The sequence below is a fragment of the Hemitrygon akajei genome, chromosome 18 (genome assembly GCF_048418815.1).
Source record: "Hemitrygon akajei chromosome 18, sHemAka1.3, whole genome shotgun sequence".
Classification (NCBI taxonomy): domain Eukaryota; kingdom Metazoa; phylum Chordata; class Chondrichthyes; order Myliobatiformes; family Dasyatidae; genus Hemitrygon; species Hemitrygon akajei.
The window spans coordinates 5,095,789-5,118,758 of NC_133141.1; the positions used below are offsets into that span (position 1 = coordinate 5,095,789).

At 43.2% G+C, this 22,970-nt stretch overlaps 1 protein-coding gene across 6 annotated transcripts in view; it reads right to left on the reverse strand.

The window, feature by feature from the left end:
* fmnl1a (formin-like 1a) overlaps positions 1–22,970 on the reverse strand; it is a 226,604-nt gene that overhangs the window by 124,623 nt on the left and 79,011 nt on the right. For all 6 annotated transcript variants that reach the window (XM_073070697.1, XM_073070696.1, XM_073070692.1 and 3 more), the window contains exon 2: positions 7,757–7,840. In XM_073070697.1, coding sequence (XP_072926798.1) covers positions 7,757–7,840 — 84 coding nt within the window. The remainder of the gene's footprint in view (positions 1–7,756; positions 7,841–22,970) is intronic.

Sequence of the window (22,970 nt, forward strand, 5' to 3'; positions counted from 1 at the left end):
GTGTCATCAGGGGAGTCGGAATATCTACAGCTGTGAGCCCAGATCTTTAGGCACAGAGCTCGGAAAAAAAGCGACATAACGGACTTTTAACATCATAAACCAGCGAGTTGTTTGTTATGTCTCCCCACTCGTTGTGAAAACCAAGACACCTCTTTCTCCCTTATTAGGGAGAGAGAGAGCCTGTGGTATGTCGAATGCCGGGTGAGCAATGTAGACCTTGGGGTAACTGCAAGTCTGTGTCTTTGCTGTTGCTTTGCTCACACTTGAGTGCTCAATTGCAGGTGTCAATGCTTTTTTTTGCCAGTGGGGGTAGGGGGAATTGTTGCTTGCTGCCACTTATGTGTGGGAGGGAGGGGAGCTAGGGGGTGGCTTTGGGTTTCTAACATTTAACTCTCGTTCATTCTTTGGGGCACTCCTCTGTCTTTGTGGATGTTTGTGAAGAAAAAGCATTTCAGGATGTATATTGTATAGATTTTCCTGACATTAAATTGTACCTTTGAAACCTTTGAAAACTTTAAAATAATATACATAGGGATCTGCTACAATATGTATTGTGCATATTGTACCATTCGAAACGCGTCTGTTAGCTGACCTCTGCAAATTTCCCCGGTATATTGGTGAGGAGTTGATGGGAATATGGGGGAAATAAAATGGAAAAAAAGTGCTTCTTGATTTAGATCCAGGGAATTAAGGACTTACCAATAATATATCAAACAGAAGAAAAAAACCTGCTTTCACAATAAAGGGTTGAGCATAAAAATAGGAAAGGGATGGTAAAAATAAAGGCACTGAACTAGAAAAAAGCAAATGACAGAGCTTTTCTGCAGAATTCTGTGGAGAGTCTTCTCTCCGGTGTAGACTTTTTATTCCCCTCAGTCAGACTTGTCTGCATTGTAATTTGTAACTTCGACAAATGCACTGCTAAAGGCAGTGCCATGGCCTGGTGTGGAGATTCCAATGCACAGGAATGCAAGAGACTGCAGAGGGCAGTGCACACACCCTGGTCATCGCAGGCATAGGCTACCATACCACCGAAAGCTTCTACAGAAGGTATTGCCTCAAGTGACATCCATCATCAAGGGCCTTCATGATCATGGTCGCTGACACGCTTCTCCCTGCTACCATCAGACAGGAGGTACAGAAGTTTGAAGTCTTACACCAACAGGTTCAGGAACAGCTTCTTTCCTATAACCATCAAGTTCTTGAACTGACCTGCATAACTTTAATCCCACCTAAGTAGAGGAACACTATTATGAACTGGCCTTTGATTGTGTTCTTTTTAATGCAAAAGATGACATTGGAGCAAGGTTTTTTCCTCTTCACTGTCTTACATACTTTATGTATAATTTATCCTGTGTGTTTGCTTAACATATGTGCCTGTGATGCTGCTGCAAGCAAGTTTTTCATTGCACCTGCATCTCACTATACTTGTGAACATGACAATAAAGTCAAATTGACTTGAAATTCATAACCTCTGAATTACTTTGGGAACATCCCAGACGCCTGAGAACATTTTTAGATTAGAATCTTTCAAAGATTGTGAGCTCAGAGATTCCAGGCTGGCAAGGCGTGGCTCAACATGTGCGAATGTTGCACCGTTAGAGGTGTTATGTGGGAGCGAAGCACTGGATTGAGTTTTAGAGTAGATTAAAAAGTGGCTGAAGGGCCTATGCTATCATTTACAGTTCTATGTTTTATGTTCTAAGGTGAGGGGGGAGAAATTTATAGATTTGTGGGTGAGGTTTATAAATGGTGGTGAATATCCGGAATAAACTGCCAGAAGAAGAAACAGAATCAGATACAATTACAATATTTAAAAGGCATTTTGACAGGTATTTGGATATGAAAGATGCAGAGGGATAAGGGCCTTAATGAAGACAAGCTGCATTAGTGTAGGTTAGCCTCCAGATTGGCATGGATCATGTGGAGTAAAGGGGGCGCAATGATTCTTTGACTTAACATTTATCCCCAAGGTAGTCACGGACAGGCAATGTGGCCTTACTCTGAGTAAGTAATGTTTGACAAACTTAGACAAGTATGAAGAATTGCCAAGTATAGCAGATGTAGGAAATATGGGCTTTCAGAAAGGGTGCAATTTAATTCTACACATTAAACTTGTTACAGGGATTTATCTATCTGGTAAAGAATTATTACAGCATAAACAAAAGGGGGAAATGGTAACAACTCAAGTTAGCAAGAGTCACTTGGAACACAGGGGGGGTGAAGTTGGTACACTTTACCACACATATTCAGTTCGCAGGGAGCACAACATTGAAATCTGTTCGCAAAGTAAAAAGAATGATTGTGTGAATGGGAAACATGAAATATTTTTGAGGGATTTAGTAGGACAATGGAATGTGAGATGAGAGGGAGTAATTGGTAATTCAAGGGAATATGAGATGGCATACTAGAAATGTGAGTTTGTCCTCATTGGGAAATTGGACAAATACGTAGGAAGAGTGCTGAACCATTCAGCTCCTCAAGACTGCTCTCCAGTCACATAGTTCATATCTTCTCACATTTCCTTTCAACAAGGGAGGCCATTCAAGTCTGCTGGGTTTCAGAATGTTCCATTCCCCCATTTTTCTCCCTGTAACCTCTTCTCACTCACATACCTAGTAACTGCTCCCTCTATTCTCTAGCCACTCGCCTACACTAAGGATGCACCAAGGTTACGCCTGAACCAGAGGGGGACCAATATTCTCACGGGCAGGTTTGTTAGAGCTGATGGGGAGGGTCTAAACTAACTTGGCTGGGGGGTGGGAACCGGAGAGATGGGATCAGTATCGGACGGATGGTAAAAAAAATTAAGGTAGCATACAGTCAGACTGTCAGGAAGGGTAGGCAGTTGATGAGACATAGTTGCAGCCAACAGGGTGAGTATCAGTACATTAGGGATGCAAAATGAAAAAGGGTAGCAAATACAGTACTCAATGTGTGGAGTATAAGAAATAAGGTGGATGATCTTGTTACACTGTTACAGATTGTCAGGTATGATGTTGTGACCATCACTGAATTGTGGCTGAAGGATGGTTGAAGTTGGGAACGGACTGTCCAAGGTTACACTTTGTATCGGAGGGATAGGAAGGTAGGCAGAGGGGGTGGGATGCCTCTGCTGGTAAAGAATGGCATCAAATCAGTAGAAAGATGTGACATAGGTTCAGAAGATGTGGTGAACTACATATACCTGTCTGGACTGCTCCTGTGGCTCCTCCCACAGACCCCTGCTGACTGCTCCTGTGGCTCCTCCCACAGACCCCCTGCTCCTGTGGCTCCTCCCACAGACCCCCTGCTGACTGCTCCTGTGGCTCCTCCCACTGACCCCTGCTGACTCCTCCTGTGGCTCCTCCCACAGACCCACTGCTCCTGTGGCTCCTCCCACAGACCCCCTGCTCCTGTGGCTCCTCCCACAGACCCCCTGCTGACTGCTCCTGTGGCTCCTCCCACAGACCCCTGCTGACAGCTCCTGTGACTCCTCCCACAGACCCACTGCTCCTGTGGCTCCTCCCACAGACCCCCTGCTGACTGCTCCTGTGGCTCCTCCCACAGACCCCCGCTGACTGCTCCTGTGGCTCCTCCCACAGACCCCTGCTGACTGCTCCTGTGGCTCCTCCCACAGACCCCTGTATAAAGGCAATTGAGGCCTGAGCCCGGCCTCATTCTCCAGGATGTAGTGTTGTTCATTCTTCCAGTCAATAAAAGCCGATATCTCGCTTCTTACATCTCAGAGTGAGTTATTGATGGTGCATCAGAAGATATTGAATCCTTGTGGGTTGAGTTAAGAAACTGCAAGGGTAAGAGGATTCTGATGGCAGTTATATACAGGCCTCCCAATAGCAACTGGGATGTGGACCACAGATTACAACAGGAAATAAAAAAGGCATGTCAAAAGGGAAATTGTATGATAGTCATGGGAGATTTCAACATGCAGGTTGATTGGTAAAATCAGGTTGGTAATGGATCTCAAGAGAGTGAGTCTGTTGAATGCCTACGCGATGGCTTTTTAGAACAGTTTGTCGTTGAGCTCACGAGAGGTTCGGCTATACTACTGGATTAGGTGTTGTGCAATGAACCTGAGTGGGTAGTGGTTCCATATGTCACTACTACAGAGCGTGACGACCCTGCCTCACAAGAGTCCTGGGCTCAGCTGGCTCCGGTTGACAGTACCCGGTATGGGCCCGTATCCAGGGTTACGGATCCTACTGCCTTGTGGGTACCTTTGGGAGAAGAGAAGGCGAAGGAGTAAACCCTACACAAATCTGGAGTGGAGCCCCTAAGGCGGTTGGATGACGTATCACGTCACCTCCCGGAAGGTCCTGTAGCCAAGCTGATGCCAAATGTGCTGCTTTACATTCCTTTGGACCACATCTGCGAGGCTGAGAGGGGGATCTTGATGTCTGGGCAGCCCAGGATCTACATATTCATCGCCCAGGTTTGCGCCCAGTCCTAAACCAGGCACATCCATTGTCTACTTAGACAGACGGAGCCATCATCATGAGGCGATTAGGGAGCTTAAGGTAAAAGAACCTTTAGGAAGTAGTGATCACAATATGATTGAGTTCAACTTGAAATTTGATAGGGAGAAAGTAAAGTCTGACGTAGCAGTACTTCAGTGGAGTAAAAGAAATTACAGTGGTATGAGAGAGGAGTTGGCCAAAGTAAATTGGAAGAAGATGCTGAAAGGGATGACAGCAGAGCAGCAATGGTGTGCGTTTCTGGGAAAAATGAGGAAGGTGCAGGATAGATGTATTCGAAAAACAAATAAATACTCAAATGGCAAAAAAGTACAACTGTGGCTGACAAAGCAAGTCAAAGTTAATGTAAAAACAAAAAAGAGGGCATACAACAAAGCAAAGAGTGGGAAGATAGAGGATTGGGAAGTTTTTAAAAAACCTACATTGAGCAACTAAAAGAATCATTAGATGGGAAAAGATGAAATATGAAAGCAAGCTAGCAAATGATATCAAAGTAGATAGTAAAAGTTTTTAAGTATGTAAAAAATAAAAGAGAAATGAAAGTGGATATAGGACCACTAGAAAATGAGACAGGAGAAATAATAACGGCGGACAAGGAGATGGTAGATGAACTAAGTGAGTACTGTGCATCAGTCTTCACTGTGGAAGACACTAGCAGTGTGCTAGATGTTGTAGTGTGTGAAGGAAGAGAAGTGGGTGCAGTTACTATTACAAGGGAGAAGGTGTTCAAAAAGCTGAAAGACCTAAAAGTAGATAAGTCACCCAGACCAGAGGAACTGCACCCTAGGGTTCTGAAAGGGGTAGCTTCAGAGATTGTGGAGGCATTAGTAATGACCTTCCAAAAATCATTGGACTCTGGCATAGTGCCAGAGGACTGGAAAATTGCAAATGTCACTCCACTCTTTAAGAAAGGAGCAAGGCAGCAGAAAGGAAATTATAGACCAGTTAGCGTGACCTCAGTGGTTGGGAAGATGTTAGGGTCAATTGTTAAGGACGAGCTGGTGGAGTACTTGGTGACACAGGACAAGATAGGACAAAGTCAGCATGGTTTCCTTAAGGGAAAATCTTGCCTGATGAACCTGTTGGAATCCTTTGAGGAGATTACAAGTAGGATAGATAAAGGGGACGTAGTGGATGTTGTATATTTGACATTAAGAAGGCCTTTGACAAGGTGCCACACATGAGGCTGCTTACCAAGTTAAGACCCCAGGAAAGTTACTAACATGGTTAGAGCATTGGCTGATTGGTAGGAAGCAGCAAGTGGGAGTAAAAGGATCCTTTTCTGGTTGGCTGCCAGTGAGTCATGGTGTTCCACAGGGGCTGGTGTTGGGACCGCTTCTTTTTATGCTGTATATAAATGATTTAGATAATGGAATAGATGGCTTTGTTGCCAAGTTTGCAGGTAATATGAAGATTGGTGGAGGGGCAGTTAGTGTTGAGGAAACAGGAAAGCTGCAGAAGGACTTAGACAGATTAGGAGAATGGGCAAGAAAGTGGCAAATGAAATATGTTGGAAAATGTGTGGTCATGCACTTTGGTAGTAGAAGTAAATGTGCAGACTATTTTCTAAATGGGGAAAAAATCCATAAGTCTGAGATGCAAAGGGACTTGGGAGTCGTTGTGCAGAACACCCTAAAGGTTAACTTGCAGGTCGAGTCAGTAGCGAGGAAGGCAAATGCAATGTTAGCATTCATTTCAAGAGGACTAGAATACAAGAGCAGGGATGTGATGCTGAGGCTTTATAAGGCACTGGTGAGGCCTCACCTTGATTATTGTGTACAATTTTGGGCTCCTCATCTTAGAAGAGACATGCTGGCATTGGAGAGGGTCCAGAGGAGGTTCACAAGGATGATTCCGGGAATGAAAAGTTTATCATACGGGGTACGTTTGATGGCTCAGCATCTGTACTCACTGGAATTTAGACAGAAGAGGGGGGGATCTCATTGAAACCTTTCAAATGTTGAAAGGCCTAGACAGAGTAAATGTGGAAAGGATGTTTCCAAAGGTAGGAGAGTCTAGGGCAAGAGGGCACAGCCTCAAGATAGATCCATTCAAAACAGAGATGCAGAGAAATTTCTTTAGCCAGAGGGTGATGAATTTCTGGAATTTGTTGCCATATGGATCTGTGGAGGCCAGGTCATTGGGTGTATTTAAGGCAGAGATTGCTAGGCTCTTGATTGGACATGGCATCAAAGGTTCTGGGGAGAAGGCCAGAAAATGGGGTTGAGGAGGAGAAAAAAAAGAATCAGCCATGATTGAATGGTGGAGCAAACTTGATGGGTCAAATGGCCTGATTCTACTCCTATGTCTTATGGTCTTATAATCTGCGGTGGCCAATTTGCTTTTCAGAACATCTGGGATATGGGAGTAAACACAAGTGACCGCAGGGAGAACATGCAAACTCCAAAGAAACACACTCAAGGACAGGGTGAAACCTGGTTCCCTAGGCCATCAAGCAGCTGCATGGTGGTAACTTTAATTGATTTGTACATTTTTTTTTCTCCTTTCATTACGCCATATACTTTGGTACCTTCATTCATCAAAATAATTCTTCACCTTGTTCACAGCCTTTTAGAAAGTGAAAAGAGAACTATCTGAAACTGGACAGGGTGTACACTATAAGCAAAGAGTAGATCTGTGCGACAAATAAAGGTCAGGTATATTCTACAGCACATAGTACGTGTAGGCTACAAGAATGGATGTACACTACCAGGAAATAAGCAAAGATCAGATGTAAACTACAAATAAATACTGTCTGCATGCCACAGGCAAAGACTGGGATGTCTGATGCAGGAATTTGAAGCCAGGGAAGATTTCAAAAAGAAACAACAGAGTGGTGAAATGAGTTGTTAATTACTATACATCAGGTCATTGGTAAATGGAGTTAATGACCACCTTCACACTATAAAACCTTTATGGTTGTCAAAGCCTCTTGAGCCATCAGTGAAGACAATTATTTGCATATTTAGACTCCTTTAATGAATAATTGATTAATGGCACTTAGACAAGTTTAAAAATTCACAAGAAAAATTGCTGATGTGAAATTTAAATGACCTTTCAAAGAACTAAAGGCTCATGGAAAGATGCAACTAAAAGAATCCATCTAAATCAAGTCTACAGTGATAAAGTGACAACCTCAACAAATGATTTCATTCTTCAACTGTCTGTCCCACTGAAAAGTGCTGAAGTTGCAGGGACGTGATTTCATTAGCACCGGGTTGAGGTAGTCAGAAATTGGAACATGACAAATGAAATTGTAAGGCTGAACAAGCCCAATTTACCTGATCACAGATAAGTTCCCACTTCTTCTCATTGTCATATTGATTCAGCAGTTTCACCTTGTCTGGAGGTAGGTTCATGCAATTCTGCAGAGAAAGAATAGACAAGAGGAAAGTTACAACCATCATTTTGTCACTCATGGAGAATAGGAGCATGAGTCACTATCTGGTATGGGGGTGTGCTGTGTCACTATGGCACAGGGTTAAAATAAGCTGCAGCAAGTTGTAAACTTAGTCAGCTCCATCGTGGGCACTAGCCTCTGTAGTATCCAGGACGAACCCCATCAACTAGGACATGCCCTCTTCTCATTGTTACCATTGGGAAGGAGATACAGGAGCCTGAAGACAAACACTCAACGTTTCAGGAACTGCATCTTCCCCTCTGCCATCCGATTTCAGACTGGACACTACCTCATTACATTTTTGTTTTTGCACTACTTACTTAATTTAACTATTTAATATGTACTTACTATAATTCACATTTTTTTCTCTGTAATATCATGTATTTTATTGCACTGCTGCCGCAAAGGCAACAAATCTCACAACGTGTGTCGCTGATATTAAACCTGATTCTGATTCAGTCTATTCTGCCATTCAGTATGATCTCTGAATACCCAGTGATGCCTTTTGTGTCTAGAAATCTATCCAACTTCCTCAATATATTTGATGATCTATGCTTCACAGCCTTCTGAATTTCACAGATTGAAGACAAATCCTCTAATCTCCATTTTAAATATCTTACTCCCAAGACTGTGATCTCGTTCCAAACCATGACCATATCCACAAATCCAGCCTGCTGATGCCTGTGGGAATATTGTACATTCCGATGAGAATACCTCTTATTTGTCTAAACTTTCAGGAACACAAGCACTAAACATACTTTGGAGCTCAGTACAGTCCATCATGAAAAAGTTGAAAAGATATGAAACCACAATCACACTACCAAGGTCAGGCCGTTCCTCTAAACATAGTTGCCAGAGAAGAATGGCACTTGTGAGAGAAGCTACTGTGACACCAACAGTCACTCTGGGTGAGCTGCAGAAGCCAGTGGTTGCAACTTGAGAAGAAGTTTGTGGCTCCACAACCTCCAAGGCCTTGCACAAAAAGGGTATTAATGGAAGAGTGGCAAGGAAGAAGCGCTGGCATATCCTTGCCCATAAAGAATTTGCAAAACATCACTTAAAAGATACCGTAAAGATGCTGAAGAAGGTTTTGTGTTCAAATGAGACTAAAGTGGAACTTTTTGGCCTCAATACTAAGCAGTACATGTGGCATAAATCTAATACTGTGCATCAGCCAGGTAACACCATCCCTGCTGTAAACTATAGTGGAGGAACCATCATACTATGGGGAAGCATTTCAGCAGCAGGGACTGGATATCTGGTAGGATTGATTGGATGATGAATACTGCTAAATACAGAGAGATTCTAGCCTCTGCCAGAAAGCTTAAACTGCGGAGGAAGTTCACCTATCAGCAGGACAATGACCCAAAGCACACTGCCATTGGAATCATGGAGTGGCTTCAAATGAAGAAAACTGACATCTTTAAGTGGCTCAGTCAGAGTCTTGATCTTAACCCGACTGAATATCTCTGGTAAGACCTCAAGATTGCTGTCCACTGCCACTCTCTAAATAACCTGGCATAGCTTGAGCAATTTTGCAAGGAGGAATAGGCAAATCTTGCTCCATCATGTTGTGCAAAGCTAATAGAATTTTTAGCTATTTTTTTTGTTATGATGGACCGCTTGAAGTGGAACACAAATATAGTTTCAGACTACTTGTCTGACTACTTGACCATAGGAATTTGGAGAAACAAGAAACTAACTTACATTGAATACAATGCATTTAATTGCATAACAGTACTGACACTTAGCAATAGTGCAACTAAGCTAAAAATGTTTTGATGATTTTCATTTGTGCTCAGTGTCTGAGGCTTCTCGCTTAAGTGTCCAACAATAATCAGCCAGTGTTGATGGATCCCAGTTTCCCTGATACAGTTTCTCCATGACCACAATGTCCTGGTGAAACCTTTCACCGTGCTCGTCACTAACAGCACCAAGATTTGCAGGGAAGAAGTCTAAATGGGAATGCAGAAAATGAATCTTCAGTGACATTTTGTACTTCATGGTTTTGTGTGCTTGAAGTATGTTGTCAACCAGCTGCGTGTAGTTTGGTGCTCTGTAGTTTGTAGTTCCCAAGAAAATTTTCAACAACATCCTTGAACACCTTCCATGAGATTTTCTCCGGTCCCACTAGAAGTTCTTTGAATGAGCTGTTTGATTTGTGGACCAACAAAAATGCCTTCCTGGAAACCATAGCATTTCCTGAACTGAGCCCATATACGCAAAGTGTGTCTAACCAGAGGATTAGCTATTGATCTGGGCAGACTGCTAGGGAGTGCAGAGCCAAGAAGTGCAGATATAGATAATTATTTAGTGGAGCTCAACTCCATTGCCACCCAGTTAGGGCACTCAGGTTGACCGTGGAAGAAAGACCAGAAGGCAGCACAACGTATATTAGCTGCCCAGTAATATAAGCGAAAGTTAGGTAAAGCCATGCCACCCTCTTTTTTAGATTTTTGGAGGTGTATTTTATTAATTCTAGAGCGCTTATTCTGCCACAGATATGACAAAATAATAGAGTCTAAGGAATCAAAAAAAGATTTAGGAATAAAAATTGGGATAGATTGAAATAAGTATAAGAATTTGGGGAGAACATACATTTTGACAACATTGATACGACCTACCAAGGACATAGATAGAGGTGACCATTGTACCAGACTCTGTTTTGTGGCATATGAAAGATTGACAAAGTTTTCACGAAAGAGATCTTTAGACTTCCTTGTGACTGTAATTCCAAGATAAGTAAATTGATTATGGACTACTTTAAAAGGGAGATCACGAAATATTAGTTCTTGTGCTTCTTTATTAATTGGGAAAAGTTCACTCTTATGTAAGTTGAGTTTATAGCCAGAGATCTGGCTAAACTGGTCAAGAAGTGAAAACATTAGAGGTAAGGATGTAGACGGATATGAGAGAAAGAGTAGTAGGTCATCAGCATAGAGAGAGAGACTTTATGCTCAACACCCCCTCTCCAAATCCCGGTCAGTTCAGGACATTTTCGAAATGCTATCGCCAGAGGTTCTATAGCCAAATCAAAGAGAAAGGGAGCCACGTTTGAGATTGAATACTTGGGATTTCTGAAAGTTAGTTAGAACAGAAGCAGTAGGACACAGGTACAGCAATTGGATCCAAGAGATGAAACTTTGGCCGAGGTCAAATTTTTCTAAGACTGCAAAAAGGTAGTTCCACTCTATACGATCAAATGCTTTCTCCGCATCAAGGGAGATAACACATTCAGGAGTCCCAGTTGGAACTGAGTATAAAATATTAAATAGACGCCGAATGTTAAAAAAAGGGAGACGGTTTTTAATAAAGCCTGTTTGGTCATCAGAGATAATGGAGGGAATAACGGTTTCTAATCTATGAGCCAACACTTTAGCTAAGATCTTTACATCAACATTGAGCAGAGAGATCGGCCTGTACGAGGAACACTCTGTTGGGTCTTTGCCCTTTTTAAAAAGAAGTATAATAGATGCCTCATTGAAAGAGGGTGGCAATTTGCCGTAGTTAAACGAGTCAGATAATACTGAAAGTAACTGAGGAGAAAGAAGTGAGGAGAATGATTTATAAAATTCCACAGGGAACCCATCAGGAAAAATGCCTTCCTTAATCTTGGCATCACAGTTATTCTGACTTGAATTATGATATTAAATAACAAATAAGGTGATTTCAAAAAAAAGGTGCATGATAGGGACATGTCATGGTGATTTTCATGATCAGCAACCCAAAATTCATAAGATAAACCCCCAAAGTATTCAAGAAGCAAAATCTTTGTTATCAAGTTAAATCAATGAGTGAATGGAATCAAAGTGAGTTATTTTCATATGGTCCATGTTACTGAAGTTCTGGCCAAAAGGGGAAACAAGGACTAAGGGACCACTTTCCAATCTGGTCCTCAAAATCCCACCAACTTGTTTCCTGCTTGCATTTATCATTCATCAATTTATCAGGTTTAAATTTCATATTGCTGAAGATTTGTATCTACTCCCACTATTATAACTGAATTAGTGAGTAATTTCTAACACAGAACACGATAATTGGGCTGGTGGCAGCAATGTGCAAAATGCACAAACACAAACCTCACATCTAACATTGTACATTTGTAAACACATCACAATGCCAAAAATACAATGAGATCCACATTAATAACCCTGGGCAGAACTGAATTGTTTGAAAATTGAGTCTTCAACTGCTTAGCCCAAACCCATCTACATAAAAACAGCAATGACAGCTACAGAATCAATAATACATGTCTGTAGACACTGCACAAAAATATCTGAGCTCTCTGCACCTCAAAAAGACAACTACAGTCATAACAGGCTCATCTAATCTGCTGCCAACCAACAACAGGATTTCATAATTAAGCACTAGCAGTTATGGTTTCAAAAATATAATCAAAAGCTGACTGCTCTCTTCAACACTGCTTTTTGTGTTCCTTTTGCTATTTAAAACTTTCACTAACGCTGGAATTATTTAAACATTCATTAAGAAACATTGTGAGTCAGTGTGGGACCTGTACTGCCCCAGAAAATGCAGAGCATCCAAATACAGAACATTCAACCAGCTCAAGACAGCAGTCCTTTCATTAAAAAAGAATCATCTCTTCTGTGTTAGCCAGTCTTGTTAACAAAATCAGCGGGTGGAGCCTGTGAAGCTGAGGAGAGCACACTGGGAGCCCTTCCTTAGACTTCAAATCTATGAATTGTTGGAATGGCCTCATTCACCGTAAATTCTGTTGGCTTTGGTGTCCACTCTTAGGGAGAAGCTTCTAACATGAGATTACTGGTCACTGACGAATAGCTCGGGTGAACATGAGAGCTATTGGTGCTTGAAAACCAAAGTTTGGTGCTTGATAGCGTTGGGCGCTGGAGATCTGTACAGAGTTGATTTGACGCAAGCCTCGGAAAATGCTTCATCCAGGTGATCCTTTCTCTTTTCCATCAAGAGAAACCTGTGAAGTTTCTGGTGATAGGTACTGCTTTGGATGAACACAACATTACAGCACACAAACAGGCTATTTGGCCTGCCAGGTCTGTGCTGACCACAATCTAATCTTAATGCAGCTGCCTTCACCTTGGTCCAAATCTCTCTATTCATTGGTCACATTTCTGACACATTGCCATTGTATCTGCTTCTATCACCTCTCTCTACAACCTTGTGTAAAAATAAACTTGCCTCACAAAAAGCCTTTAACTTTCCTCCTCACCTTAATCCTCTCTCCTCTCGTATGTGATTGTTCCATCCTGGGAAACAGATGCTGACCACCTATCCAACCTATGCTTCTCAGAATTTTATCAGGTCATCTCTCACCCTCCAATACTCCATAGAAAAACTCCATGTTTGTACAACCTCTCCTTGTAGCTAATGGATTCCAACCCTGGCCTTCCTTGGTACCTCTCCAAAGCTTTGACATCCTTCCTTACCGAAGTGTTATACAGATACAACTCAACTTCCCAATGAGTTTTATAAGGGAAGAGAGAAATTGCTGTGGTCTTCAGATTGGTGTCAATAAGGCAATACCTGACTTCTTGCAACACAACTGAGACTAAACCAGTACAGAGTTAACTAGAGGACAAGAGTTGGCAGGGTTGCCATGTGGTGAATTGGAGACATTACATTTGATAGGAATCTGACAAATGATAGTTTGGACATCTAAACTCAAAGACTCCTCAGTGCCTATTAGACAGCAGAGATCTTTAAAGCCTCAAAGTGAGTAAGTCAATAAACTGTGTTCAACCTCAAAGTTACAAGAAATAGGAGTACACTATTTAGGCCCTCAAGTCTGGCCTTTGACCTCAATACCACTTACATTGTATTTGTTAAGACACACAAAATGTAGAAGAGAACAACTTGATAGAAGAATTTCGCCCCCTTTATTCCCACTCTTGCCTTCTGCCAATCTCCTATGCCTGCTAGCATCTTTCCTGTAATACTATAGGAACTATAGGATAGGAGAGAGAGGGGTAAGAGAGAGAGGGGAGGGGGAGGGGGTAAGAGAGAGGGGGAGGGGAGGGAGAGAGGGCGAGGGGAGGGAGAGGGAGGGGACGGAGAGAGAGGGGAGGGAGAGAGAGGGGAGGGGGAGAGAGAGGGGGAGGGGGGAGAGAGAGAGGGGAGGGGGAGAGAGAGAGGGGAGGGGGAGAGAGAGAGGGGAGGGGGAGAGAGAGAAAGAGGCGGATAACAGAGTGAGAGGGGAGGGGCTAAGAGAGAGAGGGGAGGGATGAGAGAGGGGGTAAAAGATAGAGAAGGGAGGGGGTGAGAGAGAGAGATGGACGGGGTGAGAGAGAGGGGACGGGGTGAGAGAGAGGGGACGGGGTGAGAGAGAGGGGGAGGGGGTAAGAGGGGGAGGGGGTTAAGAGAGAGGGAGGGGAGGGGGTTAAGAGAGAGGGAGGGGAGGGGGTTAAGAGAGAGGGAGGGGAGGGGGTTAAGAGAGAGGGAGGGAAGGGGGTTAAGAGAGGGAGGGGTAAGAGAGAGAGAGGGGAGGGGTAAGAGAGGGAGAGGGAAGGGGTAAGAGAGGGAGAGGGGAGGGGGTAACAGAGGGAGAGTGGAGAAAAGATTGAGGAGGGGGTAAGAGAGAGAGAGGTTGTGAGGGGGTGAGAGAGAGGGGGAGGGGTGAGAGAGAGAGGGAGGGGGTGAGAGAGGGAGAGAAGGGGTGAGAGAGGGAGAGAAGGGGTGAGAGAGGGAGAGGAGGGGGTTAAGAGAGAGAGAGGGGAGGGGGTTAAGAGAGAGAGAGGGGAGGGGGTGGGAGAGAGGGGGAGGAGAGAGATGGGTTACAAATGTGTGAGATTCCTCCTGGTGCTCAGGATTCTTCCCAGATTCCAGTTGTGGGTGGGTGGGTGAATTAGTCACTACAAATGCCTACCAGTGGACAGATAAGGGGTAGTTGATGGTTGTGTATGGAGACCACATAGACATTAGTATAAATTGGATTAGATTACAATTAGTGTACATGGGATTGCAGTAAAGAGATGACAGGTGGATAGTATTGGTTAAAGGGCCTGATTTCACCCTGTATCAATTGTAAGATCCTAAACTGCATTAGTCATACCAAAAAACATGCTGAAATTTCCATATCAAATGTTTTTGAAGGTGGCCAGATGAATTTCCCTTGGGTATCCCGACCAACATTTGTCTCTTAATTAATACCACACAAGAACAAGTTAACAGTTAATTTATTTCACTGTGTGATCTTACTGTGCACAAATTAAATGTCACATTTCTGATATGATAGGAGTGGTCAGTCTCAATTTTAGCACTTCATGGCCTGTGGCCTTACTAAAGGCTGTGAGTGCTGAGAGTGGAAAGGGCAGCTTGCTAACACAAGCTCTTTTTCCCTCCTCTGTCCACCCATCCTTTCCTTCCTTCCAAGCAGCAGCTTCCTTGCCTTAAGTGCGTGTTCCATCCCTTACTGTCGGTGTGCTACTGAAACGACACAGGACTGCTGGCTGCTTCGGAACCTGCAACTCCCAGAAGGAAAAAGAGATCGTGGGAACCCACATATCACTCCCTCCACCCTGCTCTGTGAAGCAAAATGAACAAATAGCCAAGGGTGGGACAGACACCACCTGATATTTCACAAACACCGCATATTACAAGAATCCTGTCAGAACTGAAGCGGTTTTCTCAGTTTTAAAAATAGCACTCACTGTCCAATGGTGATAGTGTACCAAGCACTTCCCATCATGTTCCAGGCAGCAAGTGTACTCTAAGAGCCCAATACTAAGGCAACGACTAATTAAAACCTCCCCTCTGTGTAACTGGTGCACAGCATATTCCGTGAATAAAGTTACTGCTCAATGAGCATTTGTAATAATTCCCTGCCGATTAACAATTATTTAATTGCTCACTTAGCTATTTCTGCAGGCACTGTTCCTCACCATTGGGAGCACAGACTCTGATGTGGCTCACTTGATGGGACAGGCGCCACAGTAGCAATTACAGCTTGAGATGTCAGAGTTTGGAATTCAATCCTGGTATCCTTTGTAAGGAGTCTGTATGTCCTCCCAGTAGTATGTGTGGGTTTTCTCCAGGTATCCCAGTTTCAGCCCAAAGTCCAAAGACATACCAATTGGTAGGTTAATTCGTCACTGTAAATTGCCACATGAATAGGTTAGGGTTAAATTGTGGGTTGCTGGATTGTGCAGCTCAAAGGTCCGGAAGGGCCTATTCTGCGCCGTATCGCTAAATAAAATAAAAATAAAAGAAAATTCCTAGAAGTTTATTTGAAAGGAGACAAGGCTACAATGTGCCTCATTTCAGAGATGCAAACAATACCATGGGTCAAGTGTGCATGGTCAAGAGTAAAGGGTGAAAGTTCATAGGAATGAGGTTTTAATAATATGTCCAATCAGAATTAGCGAGGAATTAAAATGAGAGCAAACAGAAATCACAGGTTAAATCCCAGTCGCACTGTACAGAGGAACACGAGGGGCAGTGCAGAAGAAGAAAGAGGAAGGGAAGATCCCAGCAACACCAGACACCGATGGGAGGACTTGGGAGACAATCAGTCCCTGGGTCACACATAGCAGCAACGGATGAGGGGAGAGGCATTCAGATCAGGATGGGGCAGAGAAACAACTTAGGTTGCAAATTGGTACATTGTATATGAGTGGAATGAGAAATAGGGGTATAATTCTCATTCCATTAACATCCTAAGTGTCTCAGGGCAGTCCAGAATATTTTATATTTATTAGCATAATACAGGAAATGAAACAACCAAACTGCAAAGATCAGGGCTCCACAATCCGCTTGAATAATAATTAGAGCTCATGCCATCTATTGTGATGACATCCTTGGAGAGCTGCGTATTGGTCAAGACAGATCTTTGACAAGTGTCACCCTATCCTGACAGAAGGGCAGGAGTGGCCTTGGTCTGAAGGTCTCATCTAAAGGGAAACAGCTCAGCAGTCCTTCTGTTGAAAATCACTGGAAGCAGTCCAAAAGTGAATTATTTGAATGGTCATGATAAAAAGGGGAAAAAAAATCTAGTTGGAGGCTTAACATGGTTTTAAATGTGGAGATTCAGATTAGTTCAGTCAATGCAGGATTTCTCTACCTGTTATCCTGAGACAGTACACAATCCAACAGGGAAGTACACTGTAATTAAAATTCTGATAGTTATCCTCATAAGTGGGAACAAAATCATCATCATTTAATTATGGTGTAAAAATGTTCCCATGTGAACTTGTTCAGTTTGCAGTTCTTGAACATCCTGCTCGGAAAGCTCTGAGTTTAACACAATGTTGGCTGAACCTACACTGACAGCATTCTCCAAGTTTGACACCTGTCTGCTGCCAATCTTCAAATAAGATGGTTTCAGTGGTTAGCACTGCACATTTCAGCTACTGCTATTCTTAGATTATAGTCTAAAACAACTGTGTACAGTGGTGAAGGGTCAGTGGACAGCCTTCAATGTGTAATTAGTTTGGATTATCATTGTAAAATTTACTTCAAAAAGGATCTTAACATCTGTAAGTTATTTTGTCCACCCACAAAAGGCATTGATTTTTTAATATACAAGGAGAATGCAAAGACGGCTAGTTGGCCTATGCAAGGCATTCTTGAGCTGTAAGCTCCACTTAAGTAGTGTGTCTACCCCTCAACCCAACATGGGTATCAGTCTTCATGGCATAGCTTCATTGATCTTCGCCAGGGAGGTGGTTTAGGGCCTTTCAAATGGACAATTTCTCTTCTGCCTCATGACCTGTTGCTGTAATGCTCCTGCAGTCATTGCTGCACAGGCCTGTGAATCAGGCCTCCGTCAACTACTCAAAGTGGTCATCATGCTGTAGTTAAACTAAATTCTTCTTTTGTCCTCCATTCCAAAATTAACAGATTTTCCCAAATAATACTTCATCTGCCACGTTTTACCCAATCACCAAACCCATCTCTCTCTCTGAAAATTGTCAGCCAGCACCTTGCAATTTGCCTTCCACCCATTTTTGTGGAGTTTGCAAGTGTGGCTACAGTCCATTCACCTGTTACCCCCAAATAATAAGATGATGAGAGGCATTGATTGTATGGATAGCTAGAGGCTTTTTCCCAGGCCTGAAATGGCTAACATGAGGGGACATAGTTTTAAGGTGCTTGGAAGTAGGTACAAGTGGGATGTCAGAGGCAAGTTTTTCCAGACAGACTGGTGGGTGTGTGGAATGCACTCCCAGCAGTGGTGGTAGAGGCGGATACAATAGGGTCTTTTAAGAGACTCTTAGATAGGTATATGGAGCTTAGAAAAGTAGAGGGCTGTGCAGTAGGGAAATTCTAGGCAGTTTCTAGAGTAGTCACCACAACATTATGGGCCGAAGGGCCTGTAATGTGCTGTAGATTTCCATGTTCTATCTTCTCGGTCATTAGTACTTATCCTAAATCATCATGATGCCAGCACCGACCCTTGACAGGCACTACAGGAAATGACTAACATGAAAATGACTCTCCTTATCCCTACTCACTGTTTCCTGTTGCAAGCTAACCTTCTCTTTATGGTGATATGTTACCTCCAACACCATGGTCTATTCTCTTGTGGTTCAAACTTTTGTGAGGAATCTAGTCAAAGGGTTTCTGGAAGTTCAAACACAAAAGCTGATAAATAGGATTAGTACTGTGGGTATTTAACGATTTCCATTAACATGATGGGCTGATGGGTACCTCCTGCCTGATGTTGAGGGTCGAAAAGATTGTTGGATGGATGGGAGGGATCATTGGTGATGCTAAGGACCCTGCGTATACAGCACTCCTGATAAATATCTCTGATGGGCAGAAGAGAGATACCAATAATCATCTCAGCAGTTCTCATAATTCTTTGTAGGTCAGATGCCTTGCAATTCCCATACCAGACAGTGATACATCTGGCCTAGACAAACTCTCAATGGTTCTCCTGTAAAATTGGTTAAAATGGGGAGGGGTAGTGTTATCATTCATCTCAATCTCCTCAGGAAGTGGAGATACTGCTGTGATTGCTTGACGAAAGAGGTGTGTTGAGGGACCAGATGCATTCAAGAGGGCAAGTAAAATTCAGAAAGCAATACAGTTGTGTTCAATTGCTGCCCTGTGTGTCAAGCATCATAAAAGGTTAAGGCAGAGAAGATCAGTCATTGAAGTACTTAAGGATCATCTACACTGTCTTGAATGTTAATCCGCTCTAAGTTGCAATACTGAAGGGTTAAGTGAATGGTGAGCTCACATAACAACAACCTCTGTGCAAGTTCCTCTCATCAATCACACATTTCATCATCGCCTGTCTCATATATTTGGAAGTAGGCTTCTTCTCGGCTAACACAACAGAAGCACATCTGCAAATCTGCGTGTATTTCAAACCGAGGCCCTGGGGGCCAGGAAGTTGTGTTAATGTTGTTCTGCTTTCTGTTTCCGGTCTTCAGCAAGAGAGCACTTCCCTCATCAATGTTCAACGTTCACCCTCACCCACCACAAGCCCACGCACACCCTCCACCCACTGGGTATGCAGTAATCCCCAGCATCGTGACACAGTGACTGTGAACAAACGTTGGTTCAGTGGTTTTGAGCAGATGTTATCTCATGTCAGACACACTCCATCACTTCCTGTTTACCATGAAGAATAATGGCATCACTACCACCCTCCTCTAACCCCCTCCCAGTCTCAAAATCACCTTCTAATGACATCACCGCTCTTCAGCTCCACACAATGTATGGTGCCATATAATTCAAGGACAAAATAATGAACAAAACGTAAATTAGGACAGGAACAAAGTTCATATCAAGAGACCTATCATACATTCTGCCCGAGACCATAAGAAACTGCAGAGAGTGTGAACACAGCTCAGCACATTACAAAATGCAACCTCCCGTCCAACACTTCTCCCTGCCTCTATAAAGCAGCCACCATAACCAAAGACCCCACTCACACCAGACATTCTCTTTCTTTCCTCTCCTCCATCCAACTGAGCAGAAGATCCAAACACCTGAAAGCATTTACCACCAGGTTCAAGAACAGCTTCTATCCCACTGTTATCAGACCTCTTATAATATAACCTCTTGTAAATGAAACTTGTATGATAAGATGGACTCTTGTCCTCACAATCTACCTCACTATGAACGTGCAGTGTATTGTCTGCTTTCTCTGTGATAGGAACACTTTATTACTGCACTCTACATTCTGTTGTTGCCTTTCCCTTGTATTACCTCAGCATACTGATGTGATGAAATGATCTGTATGGATGGTATGCAAAAACATTTACCGTACCTCAGTACACGTGAGAATAATATACAGGATTTAACGTGTTACTAACAGCTGAGTTGGAGCCTGATGAGTCAGTCGATCGTGTGTGCAAGGGAAAAAGATCCCTGTCAGTGGTGGCCATTTCAGAGTCTTTACTGAGTGGACATTGTTACTACACCAAGGACATTCTCCATTATTTTGACTGGCACTTGGATGGATTTGAACAGATATTGCAGTTCAGAACACAAAGTGCTATGGACTAATATCAGCAGCAGAAACATAAACCAATGGTAGCCCTATAGCCCAACACCCCCCTTTCACCACCACTCAAACCAGGAGAGCACTTAGGATGAATGACATCACACTTCTACTGAAGCCAACAGCACAGGGATGTGGATGAAGTTGTGTTGAAACAGAGAGATGAAGGTAAGGTCAAGGAGGAAGGGGAAGGGATGGCAGTGAAACCATTTTGTTTGTGGCAAAGAGGAAGTGAAGGAGAGCTTCTGAGGCAAGATATCATCTGCTCAGAACTGATAAACTGGCATTTTCGCACCAAGAGCTGCAGCACCATGTGTACCTCCAATCAAAGCCAAGTAGCCCCATAATCTGTCAAATGCAGTTGTGTGCTATGGTGGTTGTCTGTCATGTCCGACGTTGACAGAAAACCTGTGTGAGAGAGTATTTAAAGAGGAAAAGCCACTGTGGCAGTTCCACTCTCTCAACCTCAGAAGTCCAGGTCCAATAGTATGAACAAGGTCACAAACTGGGGTCTTCCCTAGTGGCAATGGATGACCATGACTACTTGTATGCCTTGTCATACCTTTTGCTCTCCACGGAACATTGCAGTATCGCCTTCCTGGCCATTGGATCTCACTTTGGATCTCATCTACACAGTCTCAAGTAACTGACTTTGCATGCTAGGACAGGCATGTCCCAATCTCACCAGGCTAGAAAACCACCAGCTACCCACTGTAATGCACAATTAACCAATCAAAAACATCCCCAAGCTCATTGGTGAAAGAGCCATTGTGTGTGCACCAAAGGACAAGGCTGAAGGCAGAGGAGTCAAGTGAATGAACCGTCTTGGCTTACTCCTGAGGGTCCCATCATCATGAGACTAAGTGACAAGAAGAGGCTCGGAGGACTGGATGGAATCAGATAGTATCCCAGCTGTGATGTTGACGTCTTGAAATGTAGATCTAGCCATGTATCAGGCTAATTATACACTAGCCTTTACTCAGGACTGTGTGCAGAAAAGCAGGACAATGTAAAACTGGTAAATGACAGTTCCACAGTCCCAGCTATCAATTTCCAATCATAGTGATAAAAGACATCGATTACATGCACTTATCAATAACTTGGTCACTGATGCATATCTGGGTAGCCGGTACCACTCCACTCTGGAGCTTAATGCAAAGAGGCAAAGGAATTAGCTTCTGGAGATGAGGTGAGAGTTTATTGGTGTTTGCATCATGACAGCATTGGACCAATTGTGATACCAAACCATTCTGGTAAAAGTGAATTAATGGAGGGAAAAATCTCTCCATTGGCTAGAAGAATAGGGCAGTGAACAGCCCACGAACCCACCACTGCAGGTCCCTCTTCCAGGTCACACACCACCTTGATTTGGACATACTTTCTATGTTTGGAAATATCTCCATTGTCACTGGGTCTAAATCCTGCAACTCCCTTCCCAACAGCTCTGCAAGAACAGCTCCACCAGAAGAACTGAAGCAACTGAACAAAAGAGTTTACAGCAACTTCTGAGAGCAATAGGCCAAATTCAGAAGTTTACAGAACCAGACAACAAATTGGTGTTTTGACTGATCTAGAGAGATGTTTACCAATGAATCCAAAGTAACAAAGGTGAATGAAGCTATGGTTCAGGTCAGCAATGACATAGCATGGCCCCAATGTAATGTCAAAGGGGATAGTCTGCAAATATTCCTTCCTCATTGTGCAGGCCAGATGCAAGGTCCTACTGACCAGACTTATATCTGGCATGACTTGCATTTCTTCTTACTTGTAAAGACTCTATGTGCACATTTAAACATCTGTTCTGACAAAGGATCAGAAACTCAAAATATTATCTGTTTCCTTTTCACAAATTCTGTTTGACTTTTGAGCTGTTTCCAGCCTTTTGAAGGAGCAAGGAAGCCTGAAAGCTAACTAACTGTTGAGTGCATCACAGCTATTCCGTTCGATTTGTAGGCCATATCTACAAATGTGCACATTTCACTATAGAACAGTGTTCTTTTTTGCCCTTGCGAATACTGTGTTGTCAACAGTCACTCCTTACCACTTTTGAGAAATAAAAACAAGTTCTAGAAATACTCAGCAGTCTTTGGAAGAAGGAGATAATGCTTCCCATTGATGCTCTTTCATTAATGTCCTCTCATTTTCAAACCACTCCACTTGTCTGTATATAACAGTAAAGAAAGTCTCCACAGGATGCAGTAGGCTACTGCATGAGCCACCTGATGTCAGAGATGACAAATAGGAAGCTTAGTGAAGTTCAGGAAGGTCACAGTGATCTTTGTAGATGGATTATCAAGTTGGCCTTTGAGACGGTAAGAAAGCTTGGTGCAGCTTTACATTTCATTGCTGACAATTCATTCTCTGTAGTCTTCCCTACCCCCTGGTAAATCCATAGGAAGGGTGCAGAGAAGATTTACAAGGATGTTGACTGGATTGGGGAGCATGCCTTACGAGAATAGTTTGAGTGGAAACAGCCTTTTCTCCTTGAAGCGAAGGAGGATGAGAGGTGACCTGATAGAGGTGTACAAGATGATGAGAGGCATTGATTGTGTGGATAGTCAGAGGCTTTTTTCCCAGGGCTGAAATGGTTGCCACAAGAGGACACAGGTTTAAGGTGCTGGGGAGTAGGTACAGAGGAAATGTCGGG